This window comes from Salvelinus alpinus, chromosome 12 (assembly GCF_045679555.1).
Source record: "Salvelinus alpinus chromosome 12, SLU_Salpinus.1, whole genome shotgun sequence".
NCBI classification, from domain to species: Eukaryota; Metazoa; Chordata; class Actinopteri; order Salmoniformes; family Salmonidae; genus Salvelinus; species Salvelinus alpinus.
The window spans coordinates 51,972,393-51,994,164 of NC_092097.1; the positions used below are offsets into that span (position 1 = coordinate 51,972,393).

General features: G+C 44.3%; 1 protein-coding gene across 2 annotated transcripts in view; it reads left to right on the forward strand.

The window, feature by feature from the left end:
• Positions 1-370: 370 nt before the first annotated feature.
• Positions 371-21,772, forward strand: part of LOC139536333 (acid-sensing ion channel 1B) — a 381,353-nt gene continuing 359,951 nt past the window's right edge. Inside the window, exons 1-2 of one of the 2 annotated variants that reach the window (XM_071336787.1) lie at positions 371-1,874; positions 17,503-17,698. In XM_071336787.1, coding sequence (XP_071192888.1) covers positions 1,507-1,874; positions 17,503-17,698 — 564 coding nt within the window. In that variant the 5' untranslated portion in view covers positions 371-1,506. Of the gene's footprint in view, positions 1,875-17,502; positions 17,699-18,901; positions 18,913-21,772 lie in introns of those variants that run through there. The other variant, XM_071336789.1, reaches the window with a different exon arrangement.

Here is a 21,772-nt window from a genome sequence, read left to right on the forward strand (position 1 = left end):
TTACTTAGCCAAATGAGAAATACAAGCCGACGGATTTTTTGCACTGCAAAAAATGAGCGTAAACCAGATTGACGTGCTCTCCCCACTATGTATTGTTTCTGCAGTGAGGATTCACCCTCTTTAGATAATTATTGTATAACTTATCTGCAGAAAAACGTTGTTTTGAGCTGAAAATAAATAGTAGTAACAGTATGCAAATCAGGGGGCCAAATGAACGGCTCTTTCACCGATGCGATTCGGTTCCCGAAGGTTCACCAAAAAGAACTGTTCAAAATGAACGACTCATCACTACGTTCTTGCCTCGGCGTCACTGTCCCTGTTTTCTACCGCTGATGAATGTTGCTTACAAACAACACACACACATTTTGGTGAATTTGATACAGGCTGCCGTGGTTGTTAAGGACAGGCAAGAATCAGTCGGAGACTCGTGCGGGTCTTACATGTCTGTATTTTCCAACCGACTTCGTCACCCGATGTAAAACACGTGCCATCCTATCCATGCTCTCCTCCTATTCGGACATCCAAGTTAATCGATCAGGGAAACGCTGTTTTCGGTCGACAGCTTCCGAGGTTCACCCCGTAATGTGTTGGAATTGGATTTACACATTTAGCTGATTATTAGCCTACGCGTGATTTAATTCAGACGTTTTTCATCCTAAATCGTGTTTCCTCTTATCCCAGTAAAAAAAAGGGGGAGTTTATGATGATTGCATTGTTGTAGTAGGTGCCGTTCTAAAGAGAGAGAGGATGCAAGGCAGCGTGTATGCGGTTGATGCCTGACCGAAGCGACCGCTCTCACCAGGAATGTAACAAGACAGTCTCTCGTACAGTTTCCGCTATTTGACAGGATGCAACCGCATGATCTGTACTAAAACGGCCAGAGCAGGCTTCATTGACAATGTTTTTTTGAGGTTTGTACAAGTGGGAGCCGGTGGGAAAGAACGCAGCGTGTTATATGGGCATATAACCAGCAGCGTCTCCCGAGAAACAGCGTTTGTTGTATTCCAATTGCATATGGTTGAACCGCTCGTGAACCATCTCCTGACACCAATACATTCAGTTCTTGCTGTGGTTTTGCTGGGAGTTTTTCTTTTGCAAGCCTGTAAGAGACACCAACTTGTGTTGCGGGAATCGCTCCTGAAGTATATGGGAGAGAAGATATTGGCATCTATCTATGCGCGTAAATATGGGACTATATTGGACATATGTTTGAGTTATTACATTGACCGTCTGAAGGGAAATTGTGCACGAAATAGTAGAGTTTCTTGTCAAATAATCCGAAGAATGTACTGGTAGCCTGGATAGATGGTGTTATTTTGTTGGGGGTCCAGTGACGCAACATTTCATACGGCCTGGATGAGGAACATAGAAATCCATGTGTAGAAGGGCGTGAACTCACAGACTCACAGTTGGTACCCTCCTTCCTTCTCTAGTGTCAATAGCGTTCCCTTCGCTGCTAGTACTTTCCCATTCTTCCCCTTCACACTGATACCATATAGCCTCGTCATGGATCTCAAAGCGGAGTCAGAAGAGATGGTGGACTCCTTCAAGCGACCGGTACCTATTGAAGTTTTCGCCAGCAGGTCCACACTGCACGGCATCTCGCACCTGTTCACCTACGAACGGATGTGCGTCAAGCGGTGCCTGTGGATCTTGTTCTTCCTGGCTTCTCTGGGGTTCCTGGTGTTGGTGTGTGTAGACCGGGTCCAGTTCTACTTCCAGTACCCCCACGTTACCAAGCTGGACGAGATAGCGACCCCGCTGATGATATTCCCCGCTGTCACCTTCTGCAACCTGAACTCTTTTCGCTTCGGCAGGGTGACGCGTAACGATCTGTACCATGCAGGGGAGCTCCTTTCACTACTCAATGGAAGGTTTGTGTGGATAAGTGTTGTTTAGTTTGTTTGTGTGTGACTGTTTGTCTACATGAGATTGCATAGGTACAATCATGTGCATTAGAAGTTTCTACCATCTGCTTTCATAATGTGACATAACATGGTTTGAGACATGGATGCCTGTCCGGTGCTAATTGGGCACACACATTGTGCAACATTAGCTGTGTCTATCTGCAGCTTACTTGTCCGTTAATGTTCTTCTCATGTTTATCCAAAACATATTCAGGTTTTATTCTAGCCTCAGTCTTTTCCCCACAAGATAGTTCAAAAGAGTAAGGCAAAGAAATGTATAAAGTTGTCAAGTTAGTAATGTCCATTCGGTTTTCATAGTGTTTTCATCGTGATTTCTGTTAAAACCCTACTGATATTTAGGGTCAAGTAATGGAACTAATGTACACTACTTTGTAGAAATGTTAAGTTATCTGGAAGTGAGCACACTAGTTCAATTCTGATCAACTTAACCTGCCTGGCACTATCCTGCTACTGTACACAAACAACATGGTGGAGACATGCAAGACATTGTACAGCCTGTTGTACTTCTAACCCTGATATGGATCACGTAGGCAACACAGGTGAAATGGGTTTGAGGAAATAGAGGGTTATACTCTTTATGATAACTTTCATAAATAAGACATGAATAAACTGGTTATACGTAAGTATTACATGACTTGTAAACATTGAGAGCATAAAGATTGAATGAAGCCATTATTAGGCCAAATATACACTCTGTGAATCATATGATACCCACCCTATGTATCATGTGTGGATGATACAGTGCAGAGAAGACATGATACATACAGATGGAGAAGTACTGAAATAATCTCATTCTATGCTACTAAACGTGATGTGAGCCAGGCTCTGTTTTAACCATTAATCTGTATGGCAGCGATGTAGTCCCATACGGCTGGATCTGTATGTCAGTCACTTCATGTGTATTTTAGCGTATTGATCCACACAGCTGTTTTTCTTAAGGCCCTGTTAGAACACCTACCTCTGTGGTAGCAGACTACACATGTCTGCCTGTCTGTCTGTCTGTGTCTCTGTCTCTCTCTCTCTCTCGCTGTGATCTCTCTCTCCCTGTGATCTCTTTTCTCTCCCTGTGATCTCTTTTCTCTCCCTGTGATCTCTCTGTCTCTGTGACCTCTCGATGTTCACATTACTGCTAGCCTGGGAGAAATGTTGAATGTATTATATTGCTTGGTCGCAGATGTTTGTACATCTCAGCTATAATACAATCCTTCAAGGGAGGCCTAAGCAAGGAAGGAAACCTCTTTGCTTTAGAAAACTCATCTCGTGTTTAGCACTAGATCCAGAAAACCCTGTCTGCATCAGTTTTCCAGAGCTCCTCCCAGTCCCGTCAGTCAGTTCATTACGTGCTGAAAAACAAGCGTTGTTGCTGCACAAACATGAAAACCAAGTGGTTGTGTATAAAATGAGAAAGGTAAGCAGAGAACAGGAGCAGTGGCCCCTCTAATTTAGCTAGAGAGAGAGAGAGAGAGAGAGAGAGAGAGAGAGAGAGAGAGAGAGAGAGAGAGAGAGAGAGAGAGAGAGAGAGAGAGAGAGAGAGAGAGAGAGAGAGAGAGAGAGAGAGAGAGAGAGAGAGAGAGAGAGAGAGAGAGAGAGAGAGAGAGAGAGAGAGAGAGAGAGAGAGAGAGAAGCGGGATGAGACAGTGTAGAAAGTCACATCAAGGGAGGGATGACAAGCAGAAGCAATTAACCAATGTCTGGTACGCTGTGTGATAAATAAGCCTTTATGCCAGACCTTTAATTAGTGGTGTTTGTGAAACAACAGGCTACTCACCAAATACCACCCTATTCCCTGCATAGTGCAGAGCCCGATGAAGCCCTATGGGCCTTGGACAAAAGTAGTGTACTATATAGGACACCGGGTGCCATTTGGAACGGGGCCACAGTGTTGTTGTGCTGAATAAAACAGGCTCCCTACACCTCCCTTCCTCTGAGTTTCCCCCTGAACTCCCTGGACTGTTTGGCTGTGGACGCATCAAGTCCTTCTGTTACGCTCTGAGTGGGGGCGTGTGAGGGGAGTGTGTGTGTGTGTGTGAGAGAGAGAGAGAGAGAGAGAGAGGGAGTCAGTGTGTGTGAGGGGGTAAGGGGGTCTCTTTAGAAGACAAGAGAAGAAACTGACTGTCAGTTCGGTGGGAATGCTGTGTCAAAAGCGTTAATTGTGTCGCTCCTATATTTGTCTATCAAATACCCAGTCAACTAACAGCTGTGACCTTCCTCCTCCTCCTCCATGGAAGGCTAGATGCCTGTCTGACTTGCTGAGGCAGCAACATGGGGCGATGAGCTCCAGTACTGTCTCAGTAGAAGACGTTCTACCCCTCTGTCGAATCCCTTTGGGCTGGTTTCCTGGACACAGATTCATCCAAGTCCTGGACCTACAGTAAAAGCATACTCAATGTTCTCCTCAAAAAGAGGGTTTGAGTCTAAAGTCAGGCTTCACAGTGTAGAACAATTGGACTCAATCCAGTTGATAGTGAATCTAATTAGAGGATGATTTAATGGGAGATAGATCTGCTTCCATAATAGAAGCTGGCATGTGCTGCTAGAGTCATCGACTATTCTTCTGCTGACACAAATCATTTCTCATCTAATTTGCTTCCTAATTCTATGCAAATATGATTAGGCCTATATGATTGTAAAAAGGACTCAAGGTTTCGATGACTGCGTATGTTTTGTCTATGCTCTTTGTCATAGCAGGTTGATGTAATTGGGTGTCGTCTAGGCCAGTGGTTCTCAAACTTTCTCAAAATTCATAAGGGACCCCTCATAATCAGAACACAACTTGAGTTAGATAATAAATAGCATACAAGGGGTTTTAATATGACTTCGGCAGTACATGGCCGGATGAACCAAGTGTCAGGCCCTGCAGGAACATTTTAAAGGCATCTTGGCATCGGAGAGAACATTTAGCAGTTTTCGCTGCAATTCTTCACATTTCATCATGGGGCAGAGCATTGTCTTGTTGTTGTAGCTTTAAAGATAATATCCTGCATTTCTGCACATTTTGGCAGAGAGAAAACTTTTGCAGTTTTAAAGCTTAAATTACAGTGCATTTAAGTAAAGAAAAATATCCCATTTACATAAGTATTCAGACCCATTACTCAGTACTTGGTTGAAGCACCTTTGGAAGCGATTACAGCCTTGAGTATTGTTGGGTAAGACTTTACAAGCTTGGCACATCTGTATTTGGGGAGTTTCTCCCATTCTTCGCTGCAGATACTCTCAAGCTCTGTCAGATTGGATGGGGAGCGTCGCTGTACAGCTATTTTCAGGTCTCTCCAGAGATGTCAGATCGGGTTCAAGTCGGGGCTCTGGCTGGGCCACTCAAGGACATTCAGAGACTTGTCCCGAAGCCACTCCTGCATTGTCTTGGCTGTGTGCTTAGGGTTGTTGTCCTGTTGGAAGGTGAACCTTTGCCCCAGTCTGAGGTCCTGAGCTCTCTGGAGCAGGTACTCATCAAGGATCTCTCTGTACTTTGCTCCGTTCATCTTTCTGACTAGTCTCCCAGTACCTGCCGCTGAAAAACATCCCCATAGCATGATGCTGCCACCACCATGCTTCACCGTAGGGATGGTGCCAGGTTTCCTCCAGACGTGACGCTTGGTATTCAGGCCAAATTGTTCAATCTTGGTTTCATCAGAGGAGAGAATTTAGTTTCTCATGGTCTGAGTGTCTTTAGGTGCCTTTTGGCAAACTCCAAGCGCAGAGACAAGATTGTGTCGAGGCACAGATCTGGGGAATGGTGCCAAAACATTTCTGCAGCATTGAAGGTCCCCAAGAACACAGTGGCTTCTATCATTCTTAAATTGAAGAAGTTTGGAAACACCAAAACTCTGTCCTAGAGCTGGTCGCCTGGTCCAAACTGAGTCAATTGGGGGACGAAGGGCCTTGGTCAGCGGAGGTGACTCAATTTGAACCTGATGGTCAGCTCTAGGACAGAGACCTAGAGCTTCTAAACTGCGATCATGTGAGAAACTTCCAGAAGGACAACCATCTCTGCAGCACTCCACCAATCAGGCCTTTATGGTTGTGGCCAGACAGAAGCCACTCCTCAGTAAAAGGCACATGACAGCCCGCTCTACAGACAATTCCTTCGACCTCATGGCTTGGTGTTTGCTCTGACATGCACTGTCAACTGTGGGACCTTATATAGACAGGTGTGTGCCTTTCCAAGTCATGTCCAATCAATTGCATTTACCACAGGTGGACTCCAATCAAGTTGTAGAAACATCTCAAGGATGATCAATGGAAACAGGATGCACCTGAGCTCAACATTGAGTCTCATATCAAAGGGTCTGAATACTTACTGTATGTAAATAAAGTATTTCTCTTTTCTATTTTTAATACATTCTCAAAGATGTCTAACAACCTGTTTTTGGTTTGTCATTATGGGGTATTGTGATGTCATTATGGGGTATTGTGATGTCATTATGGGGTATTGTGATGTCATTATGGGGTATTGTGATGTCATTATGGGGTATTGTGATGTCATTATGGGGTATTGCGATGTCAGTATGGGGTATTGTGATGTCATTATGGGGTATTGTGTGTAGATCGCTGAGGATTTGTATTTATTTAATCTATTGTAGAATAAGGCTGTAACGTAACAAAATGCGGAAGAAGTCAAGGGGTCTGAACACTTTCCGAGGCACTGTGTATCTATTTACTCATCCTCTCCTGAGGTGGACAGAAAGAGAGAGAGAGACACCATGCAGATGCTCTCTCCTTCATTCCTCTAGCTATCCTAACCGTTAGCGGCGTCTGAAAATTAAAGTGCTTGTGGCTTGTAATCCAATTTAACTTCCTCCCTCCCCACTTACAGAGAGAGCTGTGATTGCTTTCGGGAGAGTAGAGCAGTGGCAAGGCAATATAAAAAAGAATCCACACATACACTACATGACCAAAAGTATGTGTACACCTGCTCGTTGAACATCTCATTCCAAAATCATGGGCATTAATATGGAGTTGGTCCCCCCTTTGCTGCAATAACAGCCTCCACTCTTCTGGGAAGGCTTTCCACTAGATGTTTGAACATTTCTCCGTGGACTTGCTTCCATTCAGCAACAAGAGCATTAGTGAGGTGTGGCACTGATGTTGGTCGATTAGACCTGGCTCCCAGTTGGCGTTCCAATTAATCTCGAAGGTGTTTGATGGAGTTTAGGTCAGGGCTCTGTGCAGGCCAGTCAAGTTCTTCCACACCCATCTCGTAGTAGTGTTAAGATTTCCCTTCACTGGAACTAAGGGGCACTCCTGTCAATCTTGAGTACGGACATGTACCTGATTACGCATAGAAGTAGGCCTAGGCTACCTGGCCTGCGCGCAAATGTAGACTAATACATTTGTCCAATTGAGGATCTGATACTATTTCTGATTGTCTTAACTCACCGTCACTGTGAAGCTTCTCAAAGTAATTTTTTCTTTCTTCCTGAAATGTAAACGAAGTCACTTGGCACTCCAAATGGAAAAGGTTGACCACCTTTGGTGTAGCCTATTACCGGCAACTTCAGGAGCATAATGGGAGAATCTGCTAAGGTCAGTGGGCAGCAGGAGGAGACGGAGGGTCGGGTAGTTTTTCTTTTCTTCCTCTGGTTATATTTGTTCTCTGGCTCCCTCTTTAGTAATTTATATCTTCATTTTTAATCACAGTGCTTAAAGCAGTAGCCTACATATAGTTTACTTTATTCAAACATAGGGTGTGTCTATATGGAAAAATACACGTTTTAACATTTTGACCAAATGATTGGTCGACCCAGATATTTTTTGTCGGGGACAACCCTAAAAACAACAGTAGCGGCTTAAAAAAAAACTGCCTTTGTTCCGCAATAGCATTTTGAGCAATGGTTATAATACTTGTGCTTCTCAGAATGCATCTCTCCCTCCTCCATGCTCACAGTGGGGAAAGGGAGTAAGAGTGGCCCACTCACACAGCAGCCTACTGACAAACAGGGACAGGCAGACGCTTTCATAGCAGGAATCAACATAATGCATAGGCTCCTACTGTGGACCAAAAAAATGTTTTTAGAACCAAAAAATCTGCAGGAACATTGTGTAGCAAAATCACTGAAAGTAACTGAGCTAAGCAAAATGCTTCGGTAAGAGGAGGGCACTGTCAGTGTCAGTAATTTTGGGTTATCGTCCCAGCTCTACTCTAGCTGAACTCTTGCTGAGCAACAACACAAGGTCTTAAGTGCTCTCCTGGCAGCTCTGTGTTGCTATAAGACGCTTGGTTGGACACTGGGTACAATTCAATTAGGAATACAGTACATTGCACAAAGGCGTTTTGCAGTTATGGAGATGAACCGTGACAAGGTATTGATGCGAGGCCGTATGCACAGCAGTTGAGCCATATCTTAACTATGTTCAAATTTGAACCACAATGTAAAGTTGTAAACCATGTCTAAACTTTCTCGGTCGTTACTTGGCCTATGGCGGTGGTTACTTGGACAACTGGTGGTGGTTTAATTTGGACCCCCAAGTTTTCTGATCAAATTTTTTAATAAATAAATATATTTTTTATTGTTGGACTGTATAGCGCTAGGACATCTTCTCCAAGTGATTTTAATTTGGGAAAACTATTCTCAAGTATTCCCACGCATAATAGAAAAACACCTGATCATATACACATTTTAAAGGTTTTAAATTATTATTAGCCAAATATTACATCTGTATATCTTGCGGTCAATTTGCAGTCAAGAAATGATTTGTAATTATGTTCCGGCCTTCCGACCATCTGCTCAAGAACAAATCGGCCTGCAGCTGAATGTAGCTGATGATCCCAGGCCTGTGGTTTGTTAGGGTTTGTTTTGCCTATTACTGTATGTACAAAATGCATAATAAAATAAAAAAATGAAAATGTGCAATGTTATTTGAAAGTAATTTGAAGTGTAGGCTGTTTAGTAGCCAATATGGTTGTTATATACCCCTGTCCTGTGTGGTTTCACTACTGTCACAGCAGTAGCAAAAAGTAGCAAAACAAATATTTTTCTGTCTGCACTGTCGATGACGTAAATCAGCACATCAGTGTTCTCAAAGTAGTTTCTCCAGTAGGGTCTGATCTTCCTCTGTCCCCCAATTACCAGGAAACTGAAACCGTTGCGCATGTATTGCTACAGTGCGAGAGGGACAGAGCAAGACTGCGTTCTAGTATGAGGGAGAGGGGGATACAGGAAATTAGTTTAAAGAGTATATTGAGTAGAATTTTATATATATATGTTTCACAGCAGTAGTGCAGTGACCCAATACACTGCTGTAGCTTATAGAAAATAACATCAAGCTAAAGTAGCATTTCCTTGAAAAGTATACAGTTGTAGAACCAAGCTTTTTAATTGGTCCCTGACCATGTCTGACTTATCCTTCTGCGATTTGTTGAGGACTGAGAAGTGATTCCCATTTCACAGTCTGACGTTGAACTTGACCCTGAAAACGTCACTGTATTCAGACTCATAACCAGGGCAGTGTTGCCATGCACATGGCATAATGTGCATGTAATTGTGATGGACGCTGTAGGAGAGAGGAATAATGTCGTGGGAGAGACAAAAAGTGAGTAAAAAACACCCTAAATATGTTTAGAACTACAAATGAACTTTCTTCTGTCGATTCTTGTTTTCTTTTATGTCACAATTCCAACCCTCCTCCTTTATCCGGGCTTGGGACTGGCAAAAGTGACCCAAAAGAGACACTGGCGGAGTTACTTCGTTTTTTATTTAAAAAATTATATCATTCTTTTGTTTTTTTGTTTAGTTTTTTACATTTACATCCCGCCCTAAATGTAAGCCAGGGTGGGATCAGCCAGCGGCGGCTTCCCGCATGCGCAAATCATTTGCAGTCTGGACGTGGAGGGGTGAACATCTCCTGCTCTGACTGCAGCTGGGAGGGACTGCTGCGCGAGGACTGGTCCGCCTGTGAGTGCTTTGGGACGGGGCTGGGGCCCACGGCAGCACCCGCTGCTCGTTGAGAAGAGTAAGAACAATATGTGCTTTCACGTCAGAGTCTCCAAAAGTCTCCAATAATACCAGAAAAAGTCGCTAGATTTGTCGCTAATCCCTTTTTTGAAAATGTGTCGCTAGAGGGGTCTGAATACTCGCTAAATATAGCGACAAAGTCACTAAGTTGGCAACACTGAACCAGGGATGGAACTTAAAGATGCACTATGCAGAAATTACGCTGACATTTCCTGCTTGCTAAAACTTCTATTAGTTTGCCTAATGTCAGTTTATGTGACAAAAATACTAGTCATTTTGTAAAGAATCATTGTACTATTTAAACTGCTGTGAAATGTCTTTTCCATAACCAAAAATATTGTATTTTCAGTTGTTTGACGCTGGTGTACAAAACCGAAAGTAAAAGACGCAAAAACGAAACTTAGGAACGTGAATCATAGAAATAGTGCACATAGAACAGATCTACCGCTTATTAGACCTGCTTTCAATGAGAACGACAGATCTATAACTCACATTTCTATGTGAATTTGGTCATGTTTCCTAGAAAAGTTATATATTGTAGCTTTACGGATGTTGGGCACTGGCCACCCAGGCTAGTAGACTGTAATTTCTAGTAGTCCGGGTCCAAAATCTGTGCCATGCAATATTTTCAAATACAACATTTCAATAGCCAGTGGGCTAGTTGGACACGTTATGTTTTACTAGCCACAGGCTAGCGGGCTAGCTTAATTTTCATCCTTGCTCATAACAACTGAACTTTGAAGTTATCTCTAAGAATTGCAGTAAATGAACCAACAGGAATTTATCAACTAGCTGCATTGTTTGCAACCTACATGGTATACTCCTACACTTGAATTAGGTTCTATATATGATATACTGTATATGATATGTAATTACTTGATTAAACTAAGATGTGACTTCTCACATAATCCTCTTGTTATGCTGTAGTGCAAACGGATTACTCTGAAATATGACTTTATTACTCTGAAATATGACTATTACTCTGAAATATGACTATTACTCTGAAATATTTAAAGGTGTTAACCCTCGCAAGGCTGCCGGTCCAGACGGCATCCCTACCCGCGTCCTCAGAGCATGCGCAGACCAGCTGGCTGGTGTGTTTACGGACATATTCAATCAATCCCTATCCCAGTCTGCTGTTCCTACATGCTTTAAGAGGGCCACCATTGTTCCTGTTCCCAAGAAAGCTAAGGTAACTGAGCTAAATGACTATCGCCCCGTAGCGCTCACTTCCGTCATCATGAAGTGCTTTGAGAGACTAGTCAAGGACCATATCACCTCCACCCTACCTAACACCCTAGAACCACTCCAATTTGCTTATCGCCCTAATAGGTCCACAGAAGACGCAATCGCAATCACACTGCACACTGCCCTAACCCATCTGGACAAGAGGAATACCTATGTAAGAATGCTGTTCATGGACTACAGCTCAGCATTTAACACCATAGTACCCTCCAAACTCGTCATTAAGCTTGAGACCCTGGGTCTCGACCCCGCCCTGTGCAACTGGGTCCTGGACTTCCTGATGGGCCGCCCCCAGGTGGTGAGTGTAGGAAACAACATCTCCATCCCTCTGATTCTCAACACTGGGGCCCCACAAGGGTGCGTTCTCAGCCCTCTCCTGTACTCCCTGTTCACCCATGACTGCGTGGCCATGCACGCCTCCAACTCAATCATCAAGTTTGCAGACGACACTACAGTGGTAGGCTTGATTACCAACAACGACGAGACGGCCTACAGGGAGGAGGTGAGGGCCCTCAGAGTGTGGTGTCAGGAAAATAACCTCACACTCAATGTCAACAAAACAAAGGAGATGATCGTGGACTTCAGGAAACAGCAGAGGGAGCAGCCCCCTATCCACATCGACGGGACAGTAGTGGAGAAGGTGGAACGTTTTAAGTTCCTCGGCGTACACATCACAGACAAACTGAAATGGTCCACCCACACAGACAGCGTGGTGAAGAAGGCGCAACAGCGCCTCTTCAACCTCAGGAGGCTGAAGAAATTTGGCTTGTCACCAAAAACACTCACAAACTTTTACAGATGCACAATCGAGAGCATCCTGTCGGGCTGTATCACCGCCTGGTACGGCAACTGCTCCGCCCACAACTGTAAGGCTCTCCAGAGGGTAGTGAGGTCTGCACAACGCATCACTGGGGGCAAACTACCTGCCCTCCAGGACACCTACACCACCCGTTGTCACAGGAAGGCCAAAAAGATCATCAAGGACTACAACCACCTGAGCCACTGCCTGTTCACCCCGCTATCATCCAGAAGGCGAGGTCAGTACAGGTGCATCAAAGCTGGGACCAAGAGACTGAAAAACAGCTTCTATCTCAAGGCCATCAGACTGTTAAACAGCCATCACTAACATTGAGTGGCTGCTGCCAACATACTGACTCAAATCTCTAGCCACTTTAATAATGAAAAAATGTATGTAATAAATGTATCACTAGCCACTTTAAACAATGCCACTTTATATAATGTTTACATATCCTACATTACTCATCTCATATGTATATACTGTACTCTATACCATCTACTTGCCTATGCTGTTCGGCCATCGCTCATTCATATATTTTTATGTACATATTCTTATTCATTCCTTTACACTTTTGTGTATAAGGTAGTAGTTGTGGAATTGTTATGTTAGATTACTCGTTGGTTAATACTGCATGGTCGGAACTAGAAGCACAAGCATTTCGCTACACTCGCATTAACATCTGCTAACCACGTGTATCTGACTAATAATATTTGATTTGATTACTCTGAAATATTACTTTATTACTCTGAAATATGACTATTACTCTGAAATATGACTGTAATCTACACAAATAGAAGGGAGAAGAAGTGTGTAACTGATGCTCTGTCTGAATAACATCAAATGAAACCCATGAACAACTGAATGAATCATCCCATTACAAGACTGAAATAAGACTTCAGACTGTTCAAAACGTAGCGCTGGTACAGTAGTTAAAACTAGATCAGTGTTAGAGAGAGAGCGTTCGTTCAGTCATTGTCATCATGATTGTTTTGTTGAAATAATGTTTTTATAATGTTGCTTTGTTGGAATGATTCCACAATTTAAATTCTTGAACACAGGAAACCGATAAACTCTCTAAAACTCTGTATTAGAACATTTTCAAATGTTTTCTGCATTTAATCACGTAAATCTATTTTCACTTCGGTGGTTTTAAATAATTGAAGTTCACCCACAAAATAGCTTTTATGATATCTCAGTGGATTTTGCATGTGATATAATTGTCACCTGAGTGCCATACAATTGTCGTCCTTATTTACTTTAACCAGTCTTCTTGAGGAGGCTTTGTTGGTTTTTCTGTTCCTGCCGGGGTCTAAACACAAATATACACAATTCTGTATGATAATTCTTATTGTTTAATGGCATTTGCCACTTTTTATGTGGATGTTTGTATTTACTAATTGTTTATTGCTTTGTTATCATGGCTTTTGAAATGGACCGCCTACCTGGTGGGTGAGGATGCTAGTGTTAATGAAGGTTCATTAGTACCTGTGTGTGTCTGGTCGAGACTCTGTGATGCTAAGCTGTCTGCCCTCCACTGGCTACGTGAAACACAGCTTGTGTCTGTAGTACTGTAGCATAGAGCGCAGGACCGATAGGTCTGACCTTTCTGTGATGGATTTATCTGATGCGTCTAATCATCCACTTCAAAGTGACGTTGTAGTGCGTGTAACGGAGGTGGTTCAGTGAACTAGGCTCTCTCCCATCAGTAACCTTTCCTGACCCCAGAACACTGGTGTCACCTCTGCAAGGTCATTTCTAGGCTTTAGGTCAGTGGGCTAACACCGTAAATTGGTGTGCTGTCACGAATCCCGTTTCCTGAGTCTGTTTTTGCCTGTGTTCTGTTCTGGAGTGTTTTTTCCGGTGTCCTGGAACGCACCCTGTCTGGTTGCCGGGCGATTTAGCTAGTTGGGAGATCTCAAATTACCCGCACCTGTATCCCATCAGCAATCTGCACACCTGGTCCTGATTATCATCTCTCCTCTTCATAAGCCCGGACCTGACATCCATTCCCTGCCGGATCGTTAGCCATGAACAGTATGTTGTGCCAGCGTATCAGCCTCCAGCTTGATAGAATTGTTTTGTTGTTTTGTACGTCTTGCTTGCCTTAAACTTACCTCCGTTTGTTCTGTCTTCAGTTATTCACCCGGATCACTTACCCCATTCCTGCCTGGTCGTCGGAGGCTTCCGCTACTCCCTTGGACCCACCTATTCACTCCCATCAACTCACCACCGCTGCCCGCTACGCTACTTGGATAGTTCTACCCCTTCATATTCACTTGTAAATAAATACTCACCTTCTTCCTACTCTCCTTGTCCTGGTCTGCTTCTGGGTTCGATTTTTGAAAGAACGTGACATGTGCAGGAGACCCACATTGGTTCAAACCCATTTGGTACCACATATACCAGGCAAGTGTTAATGAAGGTTAATTAGTAGCTGTGTGTGTGAACAGAGGAGTTGGGGGTTGATAGTGGCAGGAGGGCAGGCAGGCCTCATACTGATACCTTTGAAAGGTGGGAGGATCTTGGCTAGAGTAGCTTGTGGACAGTGGTATTCACAATTTTATTTTTATTTAACCTTTATTTAATTACATTGACGTGTGTGTGTGTGTGTGTTTAGTACCGAAATTATACCAGCTGCTTTGTAAACATAGCTTAAGCACATGCGTTGTAATTGCCTCCGTTAATGGAGTATAGGTTGGATGATTTTTTTGGGACACTTTTGGTACAGATGTGCCTTGTCGCAACGCTAAAATTGTCTTTCAAACAAGCTCTACTCAGTGGCTGGATCTACCAGCAGCAATGGAGCATTAACGATCCATTCCCAGTTCCTGGACGGATTTCTCTTAGTGAACATTGACTGTCGCAACATGAATGGAAACAATTCCAGACTAAACTGCTCCTGGAGAAAACAAACTTAGTCTCCTCTGGAGATCCATGGACATGGATGGGGCTTTCTACAGGGAAATGGATGGAGATCCAGGGAAATGTATAGAGATCCAGGGAAATGGATGGAGATCCATGGAAATGGATGGAGATCCAGGGAAGTGGATGGAGATACAGGGAAATGGATGGAGCTTTCTACAGGGAAATTGATGGAGATCCAGGGAAGTGGATGGAGATCCAGGGAAGTGGATGGAGATCCATGGAAATGGATGGAGATCCAGGGAAATGGATGGAGATCCAGGGAAATTGATAGAGGTCCAGGGAAATGGATGGAGATCCATGGAAATGGATGGATATCCAGGGAAATTGATAGAGGTCCAGGGAAATGTATAGAGATCCAGGGAAATGGATGGAGCTTTACAGGGAAATGGATGGAGATCCAGGGAAATGTATAGAGATCCAGGGAAATGGATGGAGATCCATGGAAATGGATGGATATCCAGGGAAATTGATAGAGGTCCAGGGAAATGTATAGAGATCCAGGGAAATGGATGGAGCTTTACAGGGAAATGGATGGAGATCCAGGGAAATTGATGGAGATACATGGAAGTGGATGGAGATACAGGGAAATGAATGGAGATCCAGGGAAATGGATGGAGATACAGGGAAATGGATGGAGATACAGGGAAATGGATGGAGATACAGGGAAATGGATGGATATCCAGGGAAATGGATGGAGCTTTCTGGATGTGTCTTTCTACAGGAACTCCATCGTTTCTGCAAAACATCGGGACGGGAGACCCTTTGGTGCTGCACTCCTGAAATATGTTGTATAGATCCTGAGAATAGTGAATTCAAAATAAAAGTATTTAAAGTGTGTGCTTAGCAGTGCAATTATACCAGCTGGTTTGTAAAGTGTTTTGTTTTTAAATAGCACCTGTTACATTCCCCCAATAAGCAACAAAAAATTGCTGCTCGACATGAAAAGAGAACAAATGAATCACTGACAAGCAAAACAAAACCAGGTGTGTTTTTAAAACAGGTTCTGAAGCTCATCCATGGGGGCCTACTGAATGCTAGCCAAGCAAACATGAGAAGGGTCTTAACACCATGGGTGCCCACTAGATTTGTCGCTCTGGATAAGAGCGTCTGCTAAATGACTTAAATGTAAATGTAAATGTAGATTTGCTTGATAACAGATAAACTAGAAGAAATGAAATCCCCCACCCCAACTTAGGTTAGGGAGTGAAAATAAATGTGGAGTAAACCAAACAGGGAGACAAAATAAAAGGCTTTGTGTTCACAAACTTAAAGAGGGAGAGTTAAACAGAAGTCTAGCTCTTCCAACATCTCTCATGCCAACTAGACCCTAAATACGGTAACACCTGTACAGTGACTAATGACTGACTAACGAGTTGACAGGTGCAACACATCCTGACCAATGAGGATGATTCCAATCAGGGCAAGCCACACCCAAACAGAACCAACCTCGAAATTGAAAATGAAATTGAACAAAACCCCAAAGCATATAACACTATCTGAATGGTGTAGTTACTGTTCCCATTCTCTGAGTGTGCTACTAAGGCCACTTGACATCAATTACTGCACTAGCAACATCCTCTTACTTTCACTAAAGTGGACTCTCACTGCAATTAATTAAATTGTACTGCCTGGTAGAGTGATCAAAATGATTGTTGAGAAGAATGCTGACTTAAATGATGATACATTCTCACCTTGATGAAACCTCCTATTGCTGTGCGTGTGTGTGTGTGTGTGCGTGCGTGTGTGCGTGTGTGTGTGTGTGTGTGTGTGTGTGGGACCTTCTGCTCCCTTTGCTTGACTTCAACGAACTAAACACAACAGTTTTGAGCTGACAAATTAATCCCATAAAATATCCCAGCCGGTACGGTTGGGGTCAGAACGAACGTGTTTTTTTAAAGGGTATTGCAGTTAATAAGAGGATAATATGCTGTGAGTTAACAGCACATGGCTTTGAGTGTTGTACTGACATGTTCACATATCACAGAAGAATTCCCCCTCTAGTCTCTCTTCATCTGAGATGCTTCTTTCTTCAGTTTTTACCCTGTCAGATAGAAAGTATATATTTTCTTCAGAACAAACCCCACGTGCTACATACCATGACTGTTCCTCAGCAGACCTACAGCCGTCCATCCCTCCTTGGTCGCTAGGACTCCCGAAGGGTTTCCTTCAAAGCACTGATTTAACTAATCTACGTATGAAAGTATAGTAAGGGAATGTTCTTTTAAAAGCCTCCTGAGTGTTCATTAACATAAATAATTCTGTCGTATTGACACCTCTGAAAATGCAAAAACAGACATGGCTTCCAGGAGAGTCCGGGAGACTTCAGAGTTTTTTAAAAATGACCCATATCAGAAAACACAGTGCAAAAGGCAGACAGACCGTCAGACAGGTTTAGAGCACATTGGGGATTATAAATGTAAAATATGAATAAAGTAGTGGGGTTTTGGAAACAGTCTGTATATATGTAGGAGTTGTTACAGAAGATCTGTATGGTTAGCAAATTGTTGAGGCTGACCTAAACACTCTGATCTGTCCAGGTATGAGATGGGACACCCACTCAAAGCTGACTTCCTCTGTGTCCTAACCGCTAACCCTAACCTCTAGTCCTATTTCTAACAGATTCTATAACTCTCCCTCTCTGTTCCTTTCTCAGGTACGAGATCAGAGACACTCACCTGGTTGAGGAGAGCGTTCTGGAGACCCTGAAGATCAAAGCTGACTTCCTCAACTTCAAGCCCCGCCCCTTTAACATGCGTGAGTTCTACGACCGGACGGGCCATGACATCAAGGACATGCTGCTGTCATGCTACTACCGCGGGATGGAGTGCAGCGCTGAGGACTTCACTGTGGTGAGTGAGACAATGGTGCATGTGAAGACTATACATACCTGCAAACTGGCGTTATAGGCTCCCATAGATACGTTTCTCTGGGATGCTAAGCTATTTGATGTCATGCTACTACTGCAGGGTGGAGTGCAGTGCTGAGGACCTCACTGTGGTAAGTCACAATAAAGACTGCAAATGTTTTAAAGGTGCTACGCGTAGTTTTTTGTTTGTTTGTTTGTTGAATTTTTGCATTGTAATTTTAGAAAATGCCCATAATTTATCTGCAGTAATAGTGGAATGATAGTGTTTCACAGTATCGTGTTTCACCCGCCAGTGTTGTGATTGACTGGGATATTCGCTTATTGCTTTCTCCCGCCGGAGCGGCGTCTGTTGTCACAATGGGAAAGCTGTTTTGACTTTGTGGCTGTGTTATCTAGTGGAAATCGGGTCAAGCGGCCAATGTAGAAATCACTCTGTAATTTCCTGGTTGCTAAAATTCTACACTGTTCGCTCAATTTCAGTTAATGTGAGAAAACAATCACTGAATAGTGTAGGGAATCATTCTACCATCTAATTGCTATGAAATATATTTTTAATAATATATTTTCAATGGATCAAAACCGATCTAAAAAGGCTCAAGCCCGAGTCTCTGCCATGTTACGAGGAAATGGAATGCGTGGAGATTTGTTTTGAATGTAGCCTAGTGCTGTTGCAATTCACCTAGCTTCTGCATAGGGGACACATTCTGAGAAATTCTATATGTAGCACCTTTAATGTTTCTCTGTGATGCTAAGCTAGTCATTCTCTGTGATGCTAAGCTAGTCATTCTCTGTGATGCTAAGCTAGTCATTCTCTGTGATGCTAAGCTAGTCATTCTCTGTGATGCTAAGCTAGTCATTCTCTGTGATGTTAAGCTAGTCATTGTCTGTGATGCTAAACTCGTTATTCACTGTGATGCTAAGCTAGTCATTCTCTGTGATGGAAAGCTAGTCATTATCTGTGATGCTAAGCTCATCATTCTCAGTGATGCTAAACTAGTTATTCACTGTGATGCTAAGCCAGCTGCTGTTCTGCAATTACAGTGGTGATTGGCAATGAAAGCTTGTGTAGTGGAAGTGGTTCTTGTGTTAGCTCCTGGGGCACTTACTTTGGCCTAACACAGTCTTATGGCAGGCCTTATTGTGTAGGGCAGATATGACTACCGTGGGGTGTATTGTAGCACTGAGGACTTCACTGTGGTGAGTCACCATGTAGCATGTGTAGCATCTGCCCTCCACTGGCTACGTGAAACACAGCTCGTCTCTATAGTACTGTAGCATAGAGCGCAGGACCGACAGGTCTGACCTTTCTGTGATGGATTTATCTGATGCGTCTAATCATCCACTTCAAAGTGACGTTGTAGTGCGTGTAACGGAGGTGGTTCGGTGAACTAGGCTCTCTCCCATCAGTAACCTTTCCTGACCCCAGAACACTGGTGTCACCTCTGCAAGGTCATTTCTAGGCTTTAGGTCAGTGGGCTAACACCGTAATTTTGTCCCACATTGGTTCAGACCCATTTGGTTCCACATAGACCAGGCAACTCGCTCCTGCTTTTTGTCTGAGTAGGATATTACAGTGAGAAATATTGCCGTCTGCTCCAATATATTTAAAGTGATGCTACAGAGGTTTTGTATAATTTCAGCACGTAGTTTTGAAAGTAGCGCTAAAGAGCCAAAACTGGTCCAGGAAAATTGTGTACAACTTCATCAGTTTCGTATGATATGTCTCTAGGGCTGTCAAATGATTAAAATAATTGATCGCGATTAATCACATGATTTTCTGTAGTTAATCATGATTAATAAAAAAAAAAATATTTGCTCAAATTTGGCCCTAAAGAAAGATTTGTTCATTTATAAAAGCAGTGCATTGAGTAATAGGCACACTATGCTTTGATTGTAAGGGACAGAAACACAAAATAATCTGTTAATGGCATTTTCACCAGAACATAAACCTGCCACCATTCACTTCAGTCCTCCTGTTACTTCCCACTGAGCCAGCTGCTCAGACAAACAAGTGTGTTGACATTTTCAGATGATAAAGCTTCTCTTTTGTTCTTTGCGATATGCCCAGAGAGTGAAGGTACTGTTGTGGCAAGTGTTACCAGGTAGCTGCGTGCAATGCAGACCAGCCTGTTGTAGGGCCTTGGCGACAGACGGGCGGCTCAGACGGCGCTGGACAGACGGGCGGCTCAGACGGCGCTGGACAGACGGGCGGCTCAGACGGCGCTGAACAGACGGGCGAAGCGCTGGCGACGGGAGACCCTGGCGGCGCTGGACAGACGGGAGACCCTGGCGGCGCTGGCAGCGGGAGACCCTGGCGGCGCTGGACAGAGGGAGACCCTGGCGGCGCTGGACAGACGGGAGACCCTGGCGGCGCTGGACGACGGAGCCCTGGCGCATTGGCAGACGGGAGACCCTGGCGGCGCTGACGAGAGCACCTGTAGTGAGGAGACGGGGAGACAGGCTGGTGCGGGGGGCTGCCACCGGAGGGATGGTGCGTGGAGGTGGCACCGGATAGACCGGACCGTGGAGGCGCACTACAGGTCTCGAGCACCGAGCCTGCCCAACCCTACCTGGCTGAATGCTCCTGTGGGCTGTGCTGGCGAACCGGGGACACCATGCGTAGGGCTGGTGCCATGTACACCGGCCCGAGGAGACGCACTGGAGACCAGATGCGTAGAGCCGGCTTCATGGCACCTGGCTCGATGCCCACTCTAGCCCGGCCGATATGCGGCGCTGCTATGTACCGCACCGGGCTATGCCTGCGCACCGGGGACACCGTGCGCATCTCTGCATAACACGGTGCCTGCCCGGTCGCTCTCTCTCCACGGTAAGCACGGGGAGTTGGCTCAGGTCTCCTACCTGGCTTAGCCACACTCCCCGTGTGCCCCCCCCCCCCCCCCCCAATAACTTTTTTGGGCTGCCTCTCTGGCTTCCAGCTGCGCTTTCGTGCAGCCTCCTCATACCGCCGCCTCTCCGCTTTCGCTGCCTCCAGCTCAGCTTTTGGGCAGCGATATTCAACAGCCTGTGCCCAGGGTCCCTTGCCGTCCAGAATCTCCTCCCAGGTCCAGGAGTCCTGCGATCGCTGCTGCTGCTGCTTCTGCCCGTTACCACGCTGCTTGGTCTTAGTTTGGTGGGTGGTTCTGTAACGGAATTCGTCCTCCTCATCTGACGAGGGGTAAGAAATGTCAAACCAATGCGCAGCGTGGTAAGTGTCCATAATGTTTTAATAATAAAACTGAACACTGAAACAAAAAACAATAAACCGACAAACGAACAGTCCTGAAAGGTGAAACGCAAAAACACTAAACAGGAAATAACCACCCACGAAACCCAGGTGAAAAAAGGCTACCTAAGTATGATTCTCAATCAGAGACAACTAACGACACCTCCCTCTGATTGAGAATCATACCAGGCCAAACGAAAAAACCAACATAGACAAACGAACATAGATAACCCACCCAACTCACGCCCTGACCACACTAAAACAAAGAAATAACAAAAGAACTAGGGTCAGAACGTGACAATCTCATTGATTTATAAAGACCAGTCTCCGTGCTTGTTTCAGAACAGTGCGAAATGGTGCTAAAATAGTTATAGGCCATTGCTTTGAATCCTATTGCTTATAGCTTCAATATGCTGTTTAAATAAACAAGACCTGCACCACTTTTCATAGAACATTACTCAACACTAGTGAGACTCATGGTAGGCCTACAGTATATCAAAAAATATGATGTTACTCTCCGCCAATAATTACGTTTTGTTGAAGAACCTTTGGCAGCGATTACAGCCTCAAGTCTTCTTGGGAATGACGCTACAAGCTTGGCACGCCTGTATTTGGGGAGTTTCTCCCATTCTTCTCTTCAGATCCTCTTAAGCTCTGTCAGGTTGGATGGGGAGCGTCGCTGCACAGCTATTTTCAGGTCTCTCCAGAGATGTTAGATAGGGTTCAAGTCCGGGCTCTGGCTGGGCCACTCAAGGACATTCAGAGACTTGTCCCGAAGCCAGGATTTCATCAAGGATCTCTCTGTAATTTCCCTCTATCCTGACTAGTCTCCCA